The sequence below is a fragment of the Panthera onca genome, chromosome C2 (assembly GCF_046562875.1).
Source record: "Panthera onca isolate mPanOnc1 chromosome C2, mPanOnc1 haplotype 2, whole genome shotgun sequence".
Classification (NCBI taxonomy): domain Eukaryota; kingdom Metazoa; phylum Chordata; class Mammalia; order Carnivora; family Felidae; genus Panthera; species Panthera onca.
The window spans coordinates 67,921,551-67,944,584 of NC_138347.1; the positions used below are offsets into that span (position 1 = coordinate 67,921,551).

Consider the following 23,034-nt stretch of genomic DNA (forward strand, 5'->3'; position numbering starts at 1 on the left):
ATTCATTCACTGAAGACACCTGCAATGGCAAAAACTCCCAATGGATGCTGTTCTTACTAATCTGGGGAAACAATTTTGTGTGCTTTATCTTTTTTCCATCCAATATCAAAATGAGAATTTTTAAATTATCCAACAGAAGGTATATGATTTAAAACATCCTAGAGAAATGACATGTTACCAGTGATGTACAGTTTAAAAAACTCAGCCACAAAAAAAGTCAAAGCTAAAAACAAGATTTTTACTATGAATCAGTGCTTCTATTACCCTTCTGAAAGAAGTTATATTTTAATGTGATGTAAAGGCAAAATTGAAAGTTTTTCTTTAAATTAACCACCTAATTTGTCCCTAAAATTACAAAGAATCAAAGTCTTTTACAGGTCAAGTGCAGTAAACTAAAATGTCCTTTCAGCACAAAGCAGCACTAGAAAAAGTAAGTTATAGATGGGAATTGACTAGTTTTGCAGTGGCTGTTCCATCAGTAACAGACATCAGACGGTATCCATCCAGAGCACAGACACAACTACAGACTAGATGTGAAGAATGCGTCACACGCTTGGCTGATAAATGTCCTTTTGTCTTTGTATCTTTCTACTTTGAAGTGGATTTTTTAAAGTTTAAATCAGGTCACATAAGTTGGCTGCTTAAATAACAACATGATGAGGTATGAAAGCTCTGAATATCCCTAATGTTCAGCAGGATTTACCAGAGATGTAGAATAGCCTGTCAGGGGAACTTCCAGATAGTTACATTTTGGGGTTATAATGAATTCTAGAAGAGGATAAGATTAAAGAGGTTTAAAAGGGTAGTCTCTGAAACGGAAGTGAGAGACTTTTCCTTCAGAATTCATTTTGAACAGCGTAACAAAAAAATCTTCTCCTGATAGTGTGTCCAAACATTGAGTCAAGATGGCCATCTAGCACCAAGAAGTCGTATTGAACTCAGTTGCAGTTCTCTTGGCAATTAAGCTTATTTTTTCATTCCAGTCCAAGCACAAATGTGGATCACTGAAGACAGTACTGGAAGCGCCAGTTGCAGGTACATTGCAGTTATCGTTAAATGAGCCAGAAGGTAGAAAAACTTTTTATTTTATGGGGGGACTTGACTGGGCAGTACTAGTAGGAGATGAAATGAATAGGGAACAATGAGGTTATTTAAAAAAAAAAAAAAATCACTGCCCTTATTTGTGTTGAACAAGTCATGTTGAGAAGGTGGTTATTTAAGATAAGGATGCTACATTAAAGGTATCCTGTAATGCAGCATGAATACGTTAGAACCAAGCTGCACCTAAGAAAAAAATTTCCCTAGGTTACCTTTAAAAAAAAATTATGTGTTATCTGCCAGTCACAGAGAGGAAAAGCACCTAAGGTGAACTTCCAATTTAATGAGGACCTTCATCAGGACCACAAAGCCTGAAACATGTGTTTTAATGCAGAAACACAGCCTCTAGTCACACTGGTTGAGTTTGGGAAAACTGGAGGGATTTTTTTTTGTTTTTTATTTTATTGAATGATAGGATATTGTTTCGATTACTAAGGATTCTAGATCTTCATACCAGCATTAGAATTGAACCACTTCCAAATCCTAAGACACTTAAGTCCAAAGAGAAGCGATAGCCATACAAATTAATATGTGGCCCTCTCCTTTCTGCTCTAAGGGAATCTTCAAACCAGTATCACATTTAAGAGTCAAAGTGTTAAATTCTTCAGCATTCCTGACAACTAGAAAGCACATTCACTGAAGGCTGAAGGTGAGGGAGCGGATGGTTTAATATCTGTGAAGAATGGCGCCAATAGAGGAAAGAAAACCATCCAGTCTCAGTAAGGATTAATGCAAATTTGGCTAGAAAAGCCACCAGGTAATCCAAGGGTTCACTGTGGAAGAACTCATGAAAAGTACTCTGAAGTGTACACAACAGGTCTAAACATCTCCCTTGTTGCAAGTAGTTGTGTGAAATTCAAGATAAAGATTTAGTCTCATCTTTTAAGATCAGTGTTTTTCCCCACTTTAAAGGGAATGAGGAGGAGTCCTCTTTTTCCCCCACAAAGAAAGGGAGCCACATTAATATGTGTATGTTCCCAGACTCTTATAATATTTAAGTGCAGATCTCCAAAGCCTAGGGATTTTCCATAAGAGAGTGGGCCGTTCTGGTTACCCTTTTTATTAGAAGGGTATTCCACCACAGAGAGCCAGAGGTTTTCCAGATGTGTGTAAGAGAGCAGGTGCGCAAGGCAAGCAAATGAGCGCAAACAGTATTATGGAAAACATTTGAGAAGTTAGCTCCATGAGGACTGTGGGCTCCACAAGAGGACTTGACTGGGTAGCCTGGTCTGACACAGGAACATGAAAGAAGAGTATTGCTTCAAAGCTGGAAACCTTCCATAGGAGCCTCACACTGCTGGAAGATGTACTGCTGCTGGCTAAGGTCAACCTGGGGTGCAATGCTGCTGTCCTCATCCTCGGTCCCGAAGTAATGCTCAATAAGATCAAAGGCCTTCTGGTAGATCTCCTGGTTTTCATGACTCTGTAAGAACTCAATTTTATCCAGACCTAGAATGAAGAAAGAAAAATCTCTTTGTGTGTATGTATACATATACGTTCTTTGTATATATGTATTGGAAACCCCAATGACACTATATTTTGCTGTGTCTCCTTTCTTTAAAGGAAGATTCTCTTCTCTACTTCTACCTCTTTAGTATTTTGTAACAGCATATAAAGTATCACTGGGATTACATCTGAATGCTAGTATTACAAACTGACACCTTAAACACACATGCAAGCAACAACCAGTCCCCAGAAGCAGTGATTTCCCTAACGGTCACCATATCATTCAGTGTCTAAGGCCCGTAGCAGAAGTGTTCCAAATGAACTATAACCATGGCCTAATTATTTGGCTCTGATTCTTAAGTTCTGAGCTATCCAATATGTCAACAAATGTATAATACCTTAAAATAACCAGAATCAATTCCTACTGCTTAAACTAGTAAGTCCAACTAGAACAGTTACCCCACACATTCCCATTACTAAGTTCAAGCCCATCTGAGCTAAGCTTTCTTTTACTTGCAGGCATAAGCAACCTAACCACTAAAGCAATACTGGAAATAAAAGGTAACACTGCTCAAAGGAAAAAAACATATACATATCCATGTTAAAAATATATACATCAAAATATTAATCGTTATCTCCATGGAGAAAGATCTCCAGGTAGAGGAACATTTTTTTTATATATATTTCAAAATGTCTTACACTAAGTGGCTATAGCTTTCATAAGCAGTATTTTTTATGGTAAAGTGTTAAAAATCATTTTGAAAACAATTCTGTATTATTTGATAAACTTGAAGATGAACATAACCTGTGATCCCTAATTCCAATCGTAAGAATAACCAAACCCTGGAGTAGTGGTTTTCAATCCCAGCTATACATTAAAATCACTTAGGGAACTAAAAGGTTAATGTACATTGCTAAACCAATGATTAATAGTTAAGACTGAGAGACTGGAAGAATGAAGAAGCCAAAAGGCAGTGACTCTTTAAGATCAAACTCAGAAACCTTTAGAGTCAGGAACACTTTAAGAACACAGGAACCTGTTGCAATGAGCACTGGGTGTTGTATGGGAACCAATTTGACAAATTTCATATCAAAAGAAAATTTTTAAAACACAGGAACTGACAGGTGCAATTCAAAATTAGAACTGTAAATCTTGGAATAGAGTCAGGCATCATCTACAGTAGATATGGATGTTCTTAAAGGTTCAGATGGAAGAGTAAGAAATTTTCTTATTTTCTCTCAGTAAGAAAGAGTACGAAGGGCAAGCAGAGCCCGGGACCTGGGAAGATACTTAGAGCCCAGTGTTAAATGGCTAAATTATGAAGGGTACTCACTTCTCTTCACACTTAATGCATATTCTTTTCCAATTCTACATACTAAACATTATTCATAAGAGAACAACTTTTTCAAAGGAGTCTGCTGTCATGAACAGATGTGGACAAGCCAGAAATGCAAGAAGAAAAACAATTTCAGGACATTTAAAAACACTCTATCTTACCATAGGCTTCTTCAATCAAAGCACAGTAAGGGTTAATGCCAGTGCCATTCCTTTTGGCTTCTTGTTCTCCAAGCCTCAGGATATTTTCCAAACCATTTAGGGCAACCTGTACAATCTTAGAGTCCATGACTGTGAGGAGATCACAAAGTGGTTTGATACAACCGAGTTCTACGAGGTACCTAAATTAATACAAAGAACAATTTAGTCAAACAAGGCTTTCAATTTCATAAAGCTTTCATGAAATAAGTGGGTCATTCTCAACTGTAGAAATAAAAACAGGCACACCCATTCAACCACCCAAGCTACACTTTATCACAAATAAACCTACAAATAAATGAAAACTAGTTCTCAAGCACCATCTCCACTTTTTCCCCTCCACAATTATTGGACTCCAAGAAACTAGAACACCCTCTTTCTTTGAATATGAGCAACTTGTCAAAATAGTATACTTTTGACTGATTTCATTTTTGTTCCTGTAGATAACCACACCTCTGAAACAGGTGCTAAAGCCACCATGGGCCCAACAGGCCAGTTCTGTTTTGTATAAAGAACTCTTGAAACTCCAAGAAAACAAGTAACTGAATTTAAAAATCAGCAAAAGACCTGAACATACATCTCACCAAAAATATACTGATGGCAAGTAAGATATGAAAAGATGTTCAACATCATTATCATGTCATTAGAGGACTGCAAATTAAAACACTGATGCCACACCTATTAAAATGGCTAAAATCCAAAATGCTTGACAATACCAAATGCTAACAACAATGTGGGGCAACAGGAACTCTTTTTTTTATTGTTGTTGGCAGGAATGCAACATAGGATAGTCACTTTGGAAGACAGCTTGGTGGTTTTTTACAAAGCTTTTCATACAATCCAGCAATTGTACTCTGGACATTCACCCAATTGAGATGAAAACTGAGGTCCACACAAAAACCTGTAAACAAATGTTTACAGCAGTTTTATTCACAACTGCCAAAACCTAGAAGCAACCAAGATATACTTCCAATAGGCAAATGGATAAACTGTAGTATATCCAGACATGAAATATTAGTCATAAAAAATTATCAAGTCATGAGAAGACATGAAGGAAACTTAGACATGCTAAGGGAAAGAAGCCAGTCTGAAAAGATTCCACACTATATGATTCCAAATATATGACATTCAGGAAAAGACAAAACTTTTACAAAGACAATAAAAAAGTATAGTGGTTGCCAGGGATTTGAGGGGTGGGGGTACAGGAGTAGTGACGATAGGTGAAGCAGAGGGGATTTTTAGGGCAGTGTGACACTGTATGACACTACAATGGCAGAAAGAGGACATGTATTCACCAAAACCTATAGAATTGTAGAACACAAAAAGTGATTCTTAATATAAACTATGAACTTTAGTTAATAATGTATCTGTACTGGTCATTAACAAATGTAGCTCCACTAAATGTGAGAGGTTAATAGAAGACACTGCAGGGGAGGGAAGTATATAGGAACTCTGTACTATCATCTCAATTCTGTAAAACTAAAAATCTTCCTTTAAAAAGTCTTAATTTTTTTAAGTAAGTTCATACCATATTTAGCTTTATTATTTACTCAGGAATGAATTTAATAATAATATGTCTAACTTTATTTAAATGCTTACTGACGATTAAAGGCTATATATCTTATTAACAGAAATCAGGCTTAAAGCTATTTCTGACCATTTCTCCTTCCTTTACACCATAGTTTTGAGTCACCAAAACCTGTCAACCATTCCTTTAACATATCTGTATCATTCTCATTGTTTTTCTTAAAAAACAAAAAGCAAGCTTCTTTTGTGATTACGTTAGTTACAAATTTAGAAAACACAGAAAAACATACAGAAAAAGTACACAGAGATTAATCACTATTATGTTAATCTATTATATACCACTGTTGGTTCTTCTGTGTCCTAATTTTTATGAAAGGGGCACCCACCTACCATTTTCCCCATTTATCTTTGACTCTTCCCTTTCCTTGCTTATAGCCTGCCAACAAGTCCTACAGATCCTTCTTTCCAGTATCAGGATCTGTAACTCTTACTATAAGTATTATTTTAATCCTGGCCATCACTATACGCTAACTACACTAATGAAGATGTTAAGAACATCCAACTGCTCTTTCCTCTGCTCAAAATACTATGTTCTTTGTATTACTCTTAACACTAAAGACACTCAGAGTCTTCCCAATATACTAAGGCCTTCATCCCAGTTTCCAAAGCCCATCAGTTCCTCATCTTGCAGAAGAATAAACTATAGCAATATTGATTTGCCTCTTCCAATAACATTATCTGTGCACATTCCCTCACACTTCCCCTGCTATTCTCTCTCCTCCCAAAATAACCAAATCTCTACCCAAATGGCGAGTTTCTTCTCTTTCATGAAACGTTCTCTAATTTAAGGCCATATTCTTTATCCCTCATAAAGGGATATCCTCTTAAGGGATATTCTTTATCCCTTAAGAACCAAGGCACATTTAGCATTTGATTATATTAACCTAAAATTATGGATTATTTCCAAGTTACTCTAATTGTTTCTTGCATCTAAATCTTGTCTACTCAATAAGAATAAGCAAAAACCACCCAGATGTCTTTTATTCGTTTATTTTCTGTAATTTGGACTGTAATATTTTTGTAATAATTTTTCAACTAACTCTTCATCTGTTTAAGAAGAAACTGCTAGGAGATTGATAATGAACTCCATTAATATTAAATAACTATGCTGAATTTTAAAAAGGAATAGTAGCCTTTTTACTCTTCCCTAACAGAGCAAAATAACCCTGAATAGTTTCTAATGAAATATACCACGGTATTTTAGAAATGTTTTATTTTTTTAATATTTATTTTTGAGAGAGAGCGAGACAGAGCAAAAGCAGGGGAGGTGCAGAAAGAGAGGAAGACACAAAATCCAAAGCAGGCTCCAGGTTCTGAGCTGTCAGCACAGAGCCCAACACGGGGCTTGAACCCTCAAACTGTGAGATCATGACCTGAGCTGAAGTCAGATACTTAACCCACTGAGCCACCCAGATGCCCCTAGAAATGTTTTAAAAATGTGTGTACAGTGTAACCATTTCAATTAAGAAAACATGTATCTTCTACATTACTTATTACTGCCATTACTGGGATAAATGCCATTACCAGTAGTGGCATATTTATAATCATAGTACCCCAGAAATAGAATCTCAGGAGGTCGAAAAAAGCCTAATCTCATACAAAATGCTTCTGAAGACCACTTGAAATCTTCCTTGAAAACCCGTCCATTATGAACTTTACCAAAATAGCTACTTGCAAATGTAGCTATTTAAATATTATTTAATGTAGTCTATTTAAATATTATTTCAGGTATAGTTATATTCTTTATCTAACCAATTCCTGAAATGTTAGGACTACTTTACCTTTTACATTTTTAAATTCCTAACAGAGCACTAAAAATTATAGTTAAGTGTGAACATTTAACCCACAAAGCAACAATATGAGTAGTTGTATTTTTCCTGATACTACATATGAGGAAGGGATTAGTACTTCAACACTTACTTGTTTTTTTTAATTTTTTTATTTTTAATGTTTATTTTTGAGACACAGACAGAGCATGAATGGGGGAGGGTCAGAGAGAGAGGGAGACACAGAATCTGAAGCAGGCTCCAGACTCTGGGCTGTCAGCACAGAACCCGAAGCAGGGCTTGAACTCACAGACTGTGAGATCATGACCTGAGCCGAAGTCGGACGCTCAACTGACTGAACCACCCAGGTGCCCCCAACACTTATTTGTAATCATCTTCCCCTCATTTGAATTCCCCATAAAGAAAGTTAAGGCAGACTAAGAGTCTAGGTTCCATTTTCCTCATCATTAATCTTTTTTTATCTGAAATACTGAATGCCCATAATTTAACATTTAATTATATGATGTTCCTCTGAGGAATTGATTCCTGTCCATATTTATGCCTTCTCTAGCCATTAAGATTATAAGCCACCCAAGGAGTCATTTAAGTCTCAAGCTAATAGAGATCTCTCTCTATTGAATACTACAGGACCTCAGGAGACACTTGCCTCTACTAAATTTGGCACTTTATTCTAAGATAGACTTCTCTTTCAAGTCTGATCCAGTTCTATTAAGACTTCTAAACTAAAAATGGCAAAAATTAGGGGCACCTGGGTGGCTCAGTTAAGTGTCCGACTTCGGCTCAGGTCATGATGTCACAGTTCAAGAGTTCGAGCCCTGTGTCGGGCTCTGTGCTGACAGCTCAGAGCCTGGAGCCTGCTTCCAATTCTGTGTCTCCTCCCCTCTCTCTCTGCCCCTCCCCTGCTCACACTCTGTGTGTGTGTGTGTCTCTCTCTCAAAATAATAATAATTTTTTAAAAAATGGCAAGAATTAGGTACCAAGGTTAGATTCTTAAGGCTTCTACAAGTAACCTTCTAGACTACCTGTTTCTGACAAAAAAGCTCCAGAGTAGGCTAAAGCCACCCTATAAATACTAATATTGTCTCAAACCTCAACTATGCCTTACTTCTCTTATCCTGGAATTATTTCAGCAGGAAGGAATGGAAGAATTTGAGTCTAGTATGAAACTTAGAACAATCTTGCAAGAGATTAGCACAGAGCATTCATAACTAGTAGACATAATAATTTTTCCTTTGATTTACAAGATGCTACCTGGCTAGCACTTACTTGATCTGTTCAGCTGATCCTCCAGAAGTTGCATTTGTGATGGCCCAAGCTGCTTCTTTCCTTGTCCGAAACTCAGCAGTTTGTAATATACTAATGAGGGCTGGGAAAATGTTGGCATCTATCACAGTCTGAAATTTAAAAATTAAATGAAAAGGGAAATTACAAAACTTGCAAAAATTTCATGATACTAATTATAACTTTTTAGCTAGCTTCACTAATGACACGCCTCCCTCCTTTAAAAATTAACTAGAAGAAGTCCTCTCACCCCTGACCTTTCAACTGTACTTGGTACACTGATAACTCTCCCTGGAGTCTATGTTCTTATAATCTCCTAGTTTTCTGCCCAAGTTCTTTTTTCTCTTTGACTGTCCTCTCTCATTTCACCCACAGTAACAAATTATGGAAGTTCAATTTTCTGTTCCTCTGCTAGTCTCATTTCTTTCACAGCATCCAACTCCGACACTTGTGATGTAACCCTCCAGTCCTCACTTTTGGGTGCCCCAGCCCATGATAGCCAACAATCTGCTTTAGATCTGCTAATCATTTCAAACATATCATCTACCCTCTATATCAGGTCAGGTCTCCTCTCAAACTTCTTTTTGTATTTACAGAGGCTCTTTTTTGTATTTATTCTAAATTTCATCAGTCACTAAGTCTCTACAATCTCAATTTAAAACCTCCTGAGCCACCCTTTTCCTTCCCTTTTAGTACTGCCACAATCCTATTCCAACCTACCAACTCCCACCCAGATTACCAGCACAGCCTATAGTTAGGCAGAGTACTTTTACTCACCCCCTCTCATATATAAACACTAAAACAGTCTGCTTCACATTACTTTTTTCATGTTTCTCCTTAGCTCAAGAACCTAAAATGGGTTCGTATAATTTCCTATATCAAGAAACTGAGAAACTCTACATAAGACACGAACAGCAGCAGGTAATCAACTATCACTGAAATCCCCTTGTCAGTCCCTGGCAGCATCTGGGGATGCTTTCCTGATCAAGAACTCTATTACACTAGTGAAGAAAGTCAGCAAAGTTTAGTGGAAAGACACTTCATCTTGATCTGTCATTTACTAGGGGTTCCCTTGAACAAATCATTTTTCAGTTTCATCCTTAAATGAGAGTATTGGATGAGATAACTATCTCTATGATTCCCCTCCAATTAAAGTCCCAGAGGTCTGTGTTTTATCTTTTACAACCAGTTGTTCAGCCTTTCTCATGGCCTGTGCTGAACCCTTTGGCCCACTGCTTATCTTCCACATGGGTTACTCTCCCACCTAACAGAAGAACAAAATTAAAGGGCAGATAACCTTTTAGAGAAAAATGGGTCCCCAAAGGTTTTATGAAAAACTGAAGTTATGCAATAGATGAGGTCTGCTAGGAAAAAATATTTTACTTAGCAAGAGTAAAGCCAATCTATTTAGTATAAAGACCATCATAACATTTCAAAAATACAAGACACTCTCTCAGGTCTTGGCACATCATCAAATATTTAAGGCACAGGGAAAAACCAAGGCCAAAGTATAAGTTTCAAAAGTCTGTACAGTAGGATAAAAAAAAAAAGAAAATAGATAAAAATGTTGGAAGTTAATGGTCTGCAAGGCAATAATGGAAGAAAAAATGTAAGCCCAACAGAAAAAAACCTAAACCTTATCAATAAAAATAGAAGAAAAAAGACAGATGCTATGGGATTACCTGGATCTGTGCTCTATTTCCAGCTGTGATATTAGATATTGTCCAACATGCTTCCTTTTTGATAGATTCCTTTGGGCTACTCAGCAAATGCAATAAACTCTGCAGAGCTGAGCAATTCAAAATTACCTAAAAGGAAAAGTTTGAAACTTAATTTGTATTGATCCAGAGAGAAGTAAATCTTTAACTCATTTATTTTAGGAACAATATAGGCAAAGAAATAATGTCTCCCCTTGAAATTTTAGAAATAACTTTATATATGTAAAAGAATATTCACTGACAATAAGAATTCATTTCTAAGATTACCAAAGCAGTTCTGCTAGACACATTGTAACTGTACAACTGCTACTTCATAAGGTACTACAATGTATTAGTCCTTCACCTTCCTATCCCTACAGCATATTAAAAGGCTTTTGGATGTGTAAATATATGAAGTAGCCTCAGATTTTTAAGTCCTCTGATAACACTGTACCTGGCCGTCAATGAACAAATACATACTACATGAAGTACACCAGGTGCTTTAGAGGACACAAAGATAAAAAAGGATAGGACCCCAGCTATCCTGCAGCTTACAAAGGTGAAAGAGAGTGACAAACATACACGAAGGAGCTCTACTCTACCAAAACTAAATTATGAAGTTAAAATGATTGAAATAATCTGTGGTAGGCACAAGAATCAATCACTGAATAACTAACAGATATCTAGTCCAGAAACAAATGCGGGTATTTATAAGGAATTAAATATATAATAAAGTTCTTCCTGAGGTTAACTGGTTGAAAAACATTTTTTTTATTTTTGAGAAGAATTTTTAAAAAATTCTTAACCCATTACCAAATAAACCCACAACCAATTTAGAGAGTAAACATAAAAAAGACACCATAAAACAGAACTATCAGTATATAGCTGGTTTAGGGATAGTGAAGGACTTTCAAAGCATAAAAACAATGGAAGAAATTACAGGGGGAAAATTAAAATTTCATCAAATAGACATATTTGCATGTCAAAAAATACAAAATTTAAAATGCACACTATGTAATGCAAAAAAAATTTACAATAGATGAGATGGTTGCTGTCTTTAACATGTAAATTGTTAAGAGAAACTACAATTTTGATAGATTACCTCACAAGTAATGAAAGAAACGCAAATCAAAATAAAGCCATTTGTTGCCTATTAATACAGCTCAAAAAACACTAAAACTTGTGTTTAAAGAGGCACAATCTTGACAGTATAAAAGATATTACAAAGCCATTTTTTAAATGCCAAAGATGTGCTCTAGAAACTAAACACGTCCAAACACTGGGCGCCTGGGTGGTTCAGTCCTTCGGCTCAGGTCATGATCTCACAGTGAGTGAGTTCAAGCCCCATATCGGGCTCTGTGCTAACAGCTCAGAGCCTGGAGCCTGCTTCAGATTCTGTGTCTCCCTTTCTCTCTCCCCCTCCCCTGCTCATGCCCTGTCTCTCAAAAATAAATAAAAAAAATTTGTTTGGAAAAAAAAAAAAAGTCAAATAATAAAAAAAAATAAACCTGTCACAAGTTAAAGACCGTACTTGCAGAGTAATCATGAAAAAAGACTTCATGGGTGTGGGGAAATTGCCTTGAAACATGGATAGGATTTCATAAGCAAAGAAGAGGGAGGAAGGACACAGCAGATAAGAAAGGCTGGAAACAAAAAAATGCTGAGACAAGCTACAACAAAGTACCAAAATAAGGAAAGAATAGAGCAGTGAGGCTATTAAGCAAGAGTTCTGTACCCCTAAAATTAACAACAGGCTACAAGGAAGAATGAGACTAAAACTGTGAAGTACAAATCCTTTCAAGGTTCTAAGGTAATTAGACGTGGATACTGAAACACAAAGAATCAACAAGAGCTGGTGACTTGCTATACAAGGTGTGAGAGATGGAGACACCAAATAGGACTGCAAAGCTTCAAGTGGGAGTGAATAGTTACCTCATTAACTGAAATGGGGGGAAAAAATCAAGACCTGGAACTGGCTTTCTGGGGGAAGAAGATAAACTGAGAGAGACAAATGTGAGACATGCCAGCAGAAATATTTAACAGGCTACTGGAGACCCAGGAGTAAAACTTGAGGGACATCAGAAGTAGATGTATAGATACAGAACTTCATTCATTCAGTATTAAACACTGTGCCAGGAACTATTAAGACTGTACAGAAATACAAAAATGAACAAGATCAACACCGTTCCCCCCTCTAGAAGCTTACAATCTAGTGATTAGATAATTACAATACAGTGTGATAAGTGGTATGATGGATGAAACAAGAGGCGGCACACCTAACTTAAGTGAACATGGCTTCTCAGAGAAAAAAACAGTAACAGGAAGTCCTGAAGAATGAGATGACATTAGTGGCAGAGTGTGCATTAGCGTGAGCCAGTGGTTAAAAGCAGGGATGGGGATGCAAGCCTATGTCCTGAGCAGAGAGAAGCAAGCTTCTGTTAAATCTTAGTGCTGAATGTGGTCATAGCTAATTTAAGGAATAAACATGGCAGAAGCACAGAGCATGGTATGGGGAGGGAAAGAACCTTTTTTTGCATAGCAAATACAGTGAAATGGTTTAAAAATTCAGAAAGTATAATAAAGGACTATAGAGTTAAAAGCCTCCTTTCCATTCCGGTATGCCAGCAACCCAGTTCTCCAGAGACAACCAAGATTATTAGTTTCCTATGTATTCTTCTGGAGAATTTTTTATGCAAATATAATCAAACATACATATTATTTTTTTCTCTCCTCTCTACCTCCTTTTATATAAATACTAATATATCCACACACTATTCTGCTCCTTGTTTTTCTTTTTAAATGATATAACCTGGAGGTATTTCTTTTTTTTTTTAATGTTTATTTTTGAGAGAGACAGAGCACAAACAAGAGAGGGGCAGAGAGAGAGAGACAGACAGACAGACAGAATCTGAAAGACTCCAGGCTCCGAGCTGTCAGCACAGAGCCTGACATGGGGCCCGAACCCATGAACCATGAGATCATGACTGACCTGAGCCGAAGTCAGACGCTCAACTGACTGAGCCACCCAGGTGCCCCAACCTGGAGGCATTTCTGTATCAGTGCTTAAGGGCTTCCTCATTCTGTTGCACAGAATTCCATTAAAACTGGTGCCAGATTTTAAAGGATCTTAAACACCCTCAAAGGACAACAGAAGGCCATAAAAAGATTTTAGGTCAGAGAATGACATGATCAAATTTGCATTTTCTAAGCATCCTTCTGGTGATACAGGAATATAGCAAGAAATGCAAGGGATGAGTAGAGATGGCAGCTAGTGACTGATGACAGAGGTAGAAAACAGGGAAATAATCCAGCTAATGTCCAGGTTTTTGGATTGGTCAAGTGTTGGTGCCATTCACTGAGGTAAATAACAAATAAGCCAGAGGCCCCGATATACCAGGGAAAATAATGGGTTCCTTTCTGAAGCATAAATTTGAAGTAGATATTAGATTTGGAAGACACCTTTGAGTACAAATCCAAATTTTAGGGATTAGAAAAGTGAAGACATTAAATGTCTTCCACCTAAGTCAGAGCTGGTTAAGAAAGATTTATGGCTAAAATCTTATTCTCAATTCTCAATCAAGCTGCACCAGGGTGATAGGTGAAGTTATAAATAAAATCAATGAATAATTATCCCCAATAATTATCCCCTCCAGGGGATAATCCCACAAACAAGAAAGAACAGGAAAAGGAGCGTGCTAAGAAGTGGTTTGTGAGACAGGAGACTCAAAATAACTGGAACACCAAAGAAGCCTAGGAAAAGAATTTTAAAGACAATGCCACTGCATCAGAGAGATCAAGAACAAGCCACTGTGAATGACACATCTTGATACAGAGGTTGAATAGAATGGCAGTGACATTAAGAACAAGGAAAGAAGGGGCACCTGGATGGCACAGTCAGCTGAGCGTCCAACTCTTGGTTTTGGCTCAGGTCATGATCTCAGGGTCATGAGATGGAGCCCTGCATCGTTGCTGAGCATGGAGCCTGCGTGAGATTCTCCCTCTGCCCCTCCCCTGCTTGTTCTCTTTCTCAAAAAAAAAAAAAAAAAAAAAAAAAAAAAGAACAAGGAAGAATCCTCCTCACATAGGAGATTTAGCATGCACAAAAAGAAGGAAGCTATCAGAGAGGAGATGAAGATGACAGAGAAAGGCTGCTACTGGAGGCTTCAGATGCTCACAAGAACCACTTCAAGTAGTAGTGGGAAATAAACCTAACTAAAGGGAACCCAAAATTACTCCAAGAAACAGACAAGATAGAGACAGTGAAAGTACTAAAGGAGCTGCCTAAGGCAACATTTTTGACAAACATTAATGAAACTCTCCCCAAAAACATGGAGTTAAATACTGTAATAGAAACATAATCACGGGGTTCAATGTACTGTTTCTGAAGGGAAACAGTAGTCACCACTTATTCATACCTGGGTCTGAATATCATCGCCTGTGACAATGTTTCCCACAGCCCGCAAAGCAGGAGAAACCACTTTATAATCATTATGCCTGCAACCATAAAAAGAAATATCAATGCAAGAGTTCTAGCCTTAGTCTCTTTTCCTTAGGGCTGAAATCCAAACCAAATAATGTAACATGATGTTAGAGCAGAAAGGTACCTACGGTAGTTGTTAAGAGAACCCTAGGAGGATGGGTTTCGTATATCCCCTAGAGGAATTATCTTTCCCTTTATTTAGCACTTTTGGATAAAAACTACAAATCTTTCCTAATAATCTTTCCCAGGTATTTCATCACCTGGATACCAAGATTTCCCTCTCATTCTTGAATACAGTTTTCACTGCCTCAGAGTTGAAAATGTGCCAACAGATGAACTAACTTAAAAATGAGAGCCAGGCTCCACACTTCAAAGAGTGAACTCTTTCTATTAAACCTCAGCCAACTTACCAGTCAAAAATATACTCTCCATGAAACCCTGTACATATGTGAAAAAAGCTTATTGAAAATCTTAACTTCAGGTTAATATGCTTTAACTTCCCTTAAAAATTCTCTTTTCTTTTCCCTTTAATGAGACTGATCACTCTTCTCAAAACTTGGCCATTTCTCTCACATTTATTTTAGGATCTGATGACTAAAAAGAAATGGTTAAAATACACCATAATCTAGTGACTAAAGAACATAAAAGGTTACTTCCCAGGTTTTGAATGCTGCACTTCTGCCTCGTGCAGCTTCATCTGCCTTTAATTCATAACAGCATTATGCTGTTCATCTGTACTCAGTTTGTGGTCAGCTGTACTCTCAGAGTTTTGTATTCTGCACATTAAACTCATCTGATGCATTCCACATATCACATTTGGGGTAATGTCTCCTTTCATCTACTTTGTACTTCAATTAAATTTCATGTGGCTAGTAAATGTACCATTTCCCCATTATGTTATCAGTCTAATTTTTTCTTCTAAAGAACTGTCTAAAAATTGGATTAATACAGCCGTAAATTGTTTACACAAAGGCATCACAAGGAGATACAGCAAAATAAAATTCAGAGTCTAACACCAGTCTAGATTAAGCTCTAAATGAGACAGAAAGATAAGGAATGACTTTTAGTGGCAATATGCCTTTCGCTATCTATCCAGGGGTTGGTCTCAGGTAATTTATCACTAACTGGCATTACACAGAGTTTTCCAAATGTTCCCGCTGAAGGACTGCTCATAACAAAAGGGTGAGCAGTTCTTTATATAAGCCTCAAAACAAACAGATTTGACATCAATATAAGTTACAAAAGAGAGCAGCCCAAAGCCCAATAAATTAGTACAGTGTATTAATTAGTATTTACCAGCATTTAGAAACTAATAAACTAACATAAGGACAAAAAAACAGACACACTTTAAGATATCTTACATCAACAACTCCACAAGTCTCCTACAGACTCCTGCATCAATGACAGCTTGAATTTTATCATTGGGTCCATCAGATAGATATGAGAGGGCCCAGCAGGCATCAGCCAGTACATCAGTGTCACTGACAAATAGCAACCAGGAAAGCACATTCAGGCAGGGGGAAACCTGTAAAGGGAAGATGACATGATAATGAAATTCAGTGGAATAAAAGCCAGAAGTGAGGTGAGAAATTCCAAAAGGCAAGCAGCACACACTTGGTAATTTCTGGGGTGATTAATACTTCTAGAAATGGAGTAACAAGTGGCCAAGTGGCATTTCCATCTTTGGGAATGCTGAGACCAAGGAAAATAATTTCAGAGACTGAAGTATATACCAGTTCTCAGAATGAGATTCCTTGTTGAAAAACACTCTTTGTGGACCAAAGAAGCAAAGACATTTTCACAAGTGCTAAAGCTAATAAATTGTGAATTTTACTGTGCTATAATCAAAAATTGCCGGGTTTTAAGATTAATTCAGAGCTAATTTTTACAATGAAAATTTATCCCAAATTAACACAGAAACAAAAAGCCCTATTTCTGTAGAAACAGATAAAATTCTAACATTTTAAATTTTATGCAAAATTACCAATCTTTCTGTTCACATTAATATTTGTTGCTACACTCTTTTAATTGTACTTTTTTCTGCCCATTTCCATAAGCCTAATCCTTACCTTTGCAAACTCTGGAGGTGGACTTTTCCCTCTACAGAGATTAGACAAAGCCCATACTGCATTCCGCGTCATGGTCAGGCGGTTTTGCTTTGAAAATAACCTATAAGCATGATGATACAATGGTAAACTATATAATAGACATTAATTATCTGATAGCATAAGTACTAAATCATTTAATGCTACTCATAAACACGTCTTTAAATAGCTTTTCTCCAGAAAATAAAGCTGAATTAATTCTAACAGCACTAATTCAGAATACTGGCACTGGAGTAAGCTAGAATGCCTGAAGAAATGACCTGAACAAGTTAATAAGAAAGTATCTGTAATGAAAAAGAACAATGGAAATTTCAAAATGATTTCTAAAAATGCACTGCTTCCTGAGGAACTTTCCATATTTTTACTACTCAAAAAAAATAGTAAGAATAGAAACTTACTGCAAAAGAGGGGGGAGAATATTGCAGTCTAAGACATAGTCCCTGCACATGGTACTATCTCCAGCAATGTTGCCAAGAGCCCAGACTGCCTGTGAAAAAATTACTCATTAATGACAGGTTGTACAGAATTCTCTCAGATGCCAAAATACCACAATAACTCTTTACAAAATTATATGGTAGCTAATCAACGTACACACTGACATTATGAATATTTCTAAGTTCATTATCAGGGAATCAAATGAAATAGTTGTGGGACTGGGGGAAGATGATCAGTAATATTATAAAGTATACATGTGAACACTCGGGGTATAAGTTTATTAAATAAAGGAGGAACCAACCAGTTCTTATACATATTTTTTATCTCAGGGGACTCCCCACCACCAAAGTAACCTTTCATATAGCCCTTAATACAGAGCAGAGGTTCAAATGGCTTATTCAGTGGATTAAAAATGTTATCTTAAGCTTATTTACAAAAGAAAGCAATGAACAAAGAATCAAAGAATGTAAGAGCATCAAAATGCAGAAAGCTATTAAACTTTTGGGAGGAATATATTGTCTTTGTGATAATGGTTCCACGGGTATATACCTATCTTAAAACTTTTAAATTGTACATTTTAAATATATGCTGTTTTTTGTATGTAAATCATACCTCAATTAAGCTGCAGAAGAAAATCATACTCATTTAGCAGTGATTTATATTTATGAATTTGATAAAGTTGGCGGTAATAAAAAATTCCTGTTTTCTAGGTCTTTTTCTGCATGAAAGTGGCAAAGACCTGCTACTTACTAGAGATCCCTACAAGTAAAAGCCCAGTGACTGCTTGCATGTTCTAAAAAAGTATACAGGGCTTAGGGCGCCTGGCTGGCTCAGTTGCTGGAGCATGCAAGTCTTGATCTCAGGGTTGTGAGTTAAAGCCTCCCACTGGGTGTAGAGATTACTTAAAGATAACATCTTAAAAATGATAATAATATAGAAAGTATATAGGACTTTAAAAATTTCAGCGTTGGAAGGGGAAGGAAAATGGTTTTATGAATCCAGAAGAAATTCTGCCTACATTCACTATGGTATTTTCTATTTTGGTTTAGATTTCTAGAACACTCCTGTGATGAACCATGGCTTGTCATGGTGGTAAAACTGAGGCCCTGAATGTAAGACCAAAGGAAAAAATGGTATTCTTTGACCTGCTTTTCTTTGCTTCATTTTTTTACCTGCTCCTGGACATCTTCAAACTCTGAGCTGAGCAACTCTATGAAGATGGGCACAGCTCCTGCCTGAATCACAATCCGGGTCTGAAGAGAATTTCCTGAAGCAATATTTGTCAGTACCCAAGCTGATTCAAACTATAAAGATAAAAATAATTTTATTATCTTATTAGCATTTAATAGCTTGTTTTTAGCTATAACAATAAGGTTTTCTGTACATGAAGAAAAGAATCTGAAATTATTTGCACATAATCAGATGGATTCTGTATTAATTTTAAATGGAGAATTCCAGTAGAAATACTTCAGACTACAAGAATATTCAGGAGGTCAGAGTAGAACTGACATAAGACCATGAATGGAATGAGGGACTGCTTCATATGCTGACATGAATGATCTCCCAAGATATGAATGAGAAGAAAAGTGTAACGGTGTACATTAAGATAGTATCATACTATATTTTCTAACAGGGTTAAGAAGGAATATATGCATTAGTTTAGTTATTGCACAGAGTATCTCTGGAAGGATACTATAAGAAACTGCAGGAAGTAAATACTTGTTACCTACATGGAAAGGCAGGGGTGAAAGGGAAATCTCATAAAACCTTATGTACCTTTTGGATTAAACCATGTATATTATCTAATAAAAAATAAAAGTAAATAATTTCTATAGGATAAGCAAAGTGTAAAGGGGAGAGGATGTTAATGTAAAATGTGCCAGATATAGGCACAGTAAAAAAGGCAAAAGATATTTTAAGTAATAAGTAGGCCAAAAGGAGTTAACTGGTATACAATTAATAGAAATGGCAACTTCAGAGCGTTAAGAGCTTCTGACAAATGAGAAGCCTCCAAACAAAGGCACAGAGGTTAAAACTTTTTTTTGAGAGCATTCTTAAAGTTAGGTAAACTGAAGATATGAAGGAAATTATAGCCAACAAAAAGTACAGCATTTTACTAATCTGCCCATCTCTGTAGTAATTTGACTCTCTGGCCTAATATGGAGAAATCCAAGAATGACTCCTGAAATTCTATTTAAGAGTTCTTATTAAACTTTAGTTTTCTTTCCTTCTCCTGTTCTGTCTTCTACTTATCCTTAAATGAAGCACATATGCAAAAAAAAATCAGTGGTATGTCCCTTGAAAGGGAGAGCAAAAAAGTCATTGAAAGGTGGAGCTGTGACTCTTCTAAAGCTTTTGGGTCAACTGAAAGGCAGTTGTCATATGGAAAACAATCATCCATCATTGGGGTTTGGGGAAGGAGGCAGAAGACAAGGAAGACAATCTGATTGGCATAGTCCAAAGCCATGTGAATGCTAGCAAATTCACAGCAGAACACACTTAAAGGAGACATTACAAGAAACCTATAAATGTGACATACGCAAGTGAGACACAGTATAGTCTAGTAGCCTAACGGGACAATGATATCACAGTAAGCAGAAGGCCCAGGCTAGGAGCACCACAATTAAAGGGACAATATTTCCTTTTTGGTAACTTTGTTATAAGAGAAGTTCAACAGATTCCTAAACACTTGAACATCACAAAATAAAAATCCCATCATATATCACCTCCATAATTAAATCACTCTTGAAACCAGTGCTGAATTGAAACTTTGCATTTGTTCAGTACTTTGTATTATGAAAGCATTACTCACATACTCCTGTGTTCCTCACAACATCCCAGAGAATTCTGGCTTTTGTGGTTTATGAATGAGGAAACTATCAGAAAAAGGTCCAACAATCTAATGATCTGCGTAATGTTACACTGCCATTCAAAGAGGACTTGATTACCGTCTCCTGATCAAGTATGCTTATGAAGCCCGGCCTCCCTTCACTCTGACACACACCTGTAACACTGACAAGAATCTTTCAATTGCTTGGAGTTTTGGTATCTAGGGCAAGAAATTTCAAATAACAGTATGCCAGAGATACACGCCAGATTATTTAGGGGATGCTAAAAAAGAGAACAGTTCACCTAGTTTCTTCTGCTTTCTAGGAAAACTAACTAGCAGAGTTAAAACTGATTAAGAGAGACAGATGATGTGAATACAAAAGCCAAAAGCAAGCCTTCCTACCAGGCAGCAAGCTCCAAGTTTAACAAAGAGTTGTCAGATACCACGGAGACCAGTCAAAGTAATGAAAACTGTGAGGAAAAAGCAGTGTGTAGAGAATGAGTAAGATCAGCACACATACCGATCCGTATTAAAGAGAAAACAGACTGCAGTGAGATTTTGATGCAAATGAAATAACAGCAACCTGAGTAAAGGATTATTAAAGAATTATCAATGAGAAAAAATCAGAATACTAACTGCTGCAAGACTTCAAACTGCTATCTGCCTGTTGATGTTTAGTATCAAAGGTCTTACAAGAAATGAGAGGGAATTTCAGATGCTACTGAAGAGAATGAAATGGAGAAGCAAAACAAAATAGAGTGAAAATGATTAGAAAAATGGGGAATAAGTGAATAACAGGCTAAACACAGATGGGAGAAAATTGGCAATTAGGATATCTCAGCAAAAGAAGAACGTACCAGAATTACCTTTATTACTAAGAAGTACACAACAATGATAACCTCTGAAAGCAAAATTCAAGGCCTCCCTTGGTAAGAAGAGAAATCGGAAAATACCAGGGACAGAGACAGATGAAGATGATCAACAGAACCAGAGGGGCGACTGAAAATCGTGTTTGTACATGAATAAAGCATTCTCTCTCTCTCACGCACACACAGTGATTACTCTGACGTTTACCCTGTAAAAACTCATCAAGCTATATTTATGCCACTTTCTATGCCCATCTGTGTATTTGTGTGCTATGTACATATGTAGGAATGAGAAAGAGGAGGGAGGGAGAAAATTCCCCCCAGCATACAGGCCCTGTTAAAGTGCTGGAAGAAACAACTTTCAAATGTGTTTAATATGTATGTTTGTAAAAAACTGGTTGTACTTCAAACTATGTAACATCTCTTTGAGTACTGCCATCATTTTGTTGTTGTTGTTAATGTTTCGGCCTTGGGTCCCATATTAGAATCTAACGTGAAAGAGAGCTGTGAAATGTGGAAGTCCTGTTGCAAAAATGACTGCATAAAGTTATGATAGAAATGGCCAGGAAAGGTAATATAAGTAACCGTGAAACTCAAAACATCAGTAACATGATGAATACAATCTAAGAAATGGCATCACTTAAGTAATAAGCAGTAGCCAAAGTACCTATAACCCTTACTTCCTCTTTTTGCTTTAAACTACTATATTCTTAGTGTTCTAAGAATGGTACCATGCAAGGAGAACTACCTGTCATGCTGTGATTGCTTAAAAATTATCAGTCCACTATTACTTTTCACTGTCCAGACTTGCTAAATAAGGCTACAGTTGAAATCTGAAGGACACACTGAAGATTTGATACTTTCTCTCTTCCCTTTCTCAGTCTCTACCTTCTGGTGCTCAGTTCCTTAAATAAGGAAAATGAGAATCCAAAGCTGAAGTACTTCTGACCTCCTATCAAGTTTCCCACTCCAGGTTGAGGTACGCCTGGTTCCCTTTCTCCATTTGGATCAGGACTCTGTTGCTGGCCACTTTGCCGGGTCCACTCTGGTTCCTAGCAAATGCCAGGCTCACCTGGAGAGCAAGTGAAAAGAGAGGCTCACATCAGAAAAATAAACCCAGATATCAAACTCTGCAGAGAACAGTGCCTGAGTCATCTGAGCAACCTTTTAAAGAAAGGTAGAGGGATCAATGAGGATGGGAAAAGGCATAGGAGGATGAAGGCTTACTGCAGTTTATCACATTAAGCTTTTACATGGGACAAGAAAAGCAAAAATGGGGAAACTAAACCAATTTCATTTCAATTTACAATTTTAAGAGGAGTACCTAATGAATGCAACTAGGTTGCAATTTCCTTATTTCTAGCTGTTTTCATACTAAGCTTCTGTAAGAAGGTTTCAGAATGCAACATCTCAGCACTGCAAAGGACAGTACAAACATGCTGGGCCTGGATTCAAAAACCAAACAAAGTGGGCCCAGGGAATATACCATAAGGCAGACCAATCGCATATCAAAAGTTCAAGTATGTCTGAGGCTTACATGTCACCGAGCTTGAGAATGCTCTTAGGGAGATGAAACTATGTTTCCAAACTCCTAGATTCCACCCATGTTCACCTTGTTTGAAAGCAAAGGAGTATCTGGGAAGCACTGCCCAAAGCAGGCATTTTCATCTCCCTGGTGTGAGGTACCTCACTGATTTGGGCATAAGGAGAGCCAAAATGTAAGTGAAAAGAGACTTCACTAGGATTCACAGTTCTGTATCTATAGAAAGAAGGGATTAAGTTTGTCCACTTGGTTTATCAGTGAGTTTAGCTATAATTATGACCATATATTATTACTCTCTTTCTGGAAGAGAAATGGCAGAAGCCACATTCCAAAAGCACACTATTC

The 23,034-nt window shown here is 37.0% G+C and overlaps 1 protein-coding gene and 1 long non-coding RNA gene across 9 annotated transcripts in view; one reads left to right on the forward strand and one right to left on the reverse strand.

Moving 5' to 3' along the window:
* Positions 1-217: 217 nt before the first annotated feature.
* The window catches only part of KPNA1 (karyopherin subunit alpha 1), a 68,831-nt gene continuing 46,014 nt past the window's right edge, over positions 218-23,034 (reverse strand). For all 3 annotated transcript variants that reach the window (XM_060639803.2, XM_060639804.2, XM_060639801.3), the window contains 9 exons: positions 18,623-18,754; positions 17,414-17,502; positions 16,980-17,079; positions 16,272-16,435; positions 14,846-14,924; positions 10,416-10,541; positions 8,719-8,846; positions 4,043-4,221; positions 218-2,547 (listed from right to left, as the gene is read on the reverse strand). In XM_060639803.2, the coding sequence (XP_060495786.1) occupies positions 2,360-2,547; positions 4,043-4,221; positions 8,719-8,846; positions 10,416-10,541; positions 14,846-14,924; positions 16,272-16,435; positions 16,980-17,079; positions 17,414-17,502; positions 18,623-18,754 (1,185 nt within the window). In that variant the 3' untranslated portion in view covers positions 218-2,359. The remainder of the gene's footprint in view (positions 2,548-4,042; positions 4,222-8,718; positions 8,847-10,415; positions 10,542-14,845; positions 14,925-16,271; positions 16,436-16,979; positions 17,080-17,413; positions 17,503-18,622; positions 18,755-23,034) is intronic.
* On the forward strand, positions 1,746-21,324 carry LOC144617419 (uncharacterized). 6 transcript variants are annotated; one of them, XR_013557927.1, is made up of 5 exons: positions 1,746-1,855; positions 3,064-3,105; positions 4,522-4,682; positions 9,575-9,654; positions 18,500-21,324. It is a non-coding gene; the product is annotated as an uncharacterized LOC144617419 (long non-coding RNA). The 6 variants fall into 6 exon arrangements; XR_013557930.1 differs by lacking the exon at positions 9,575-9,654; XR_013557931.1 differs by lacking the exon at positions 4,522-4,682.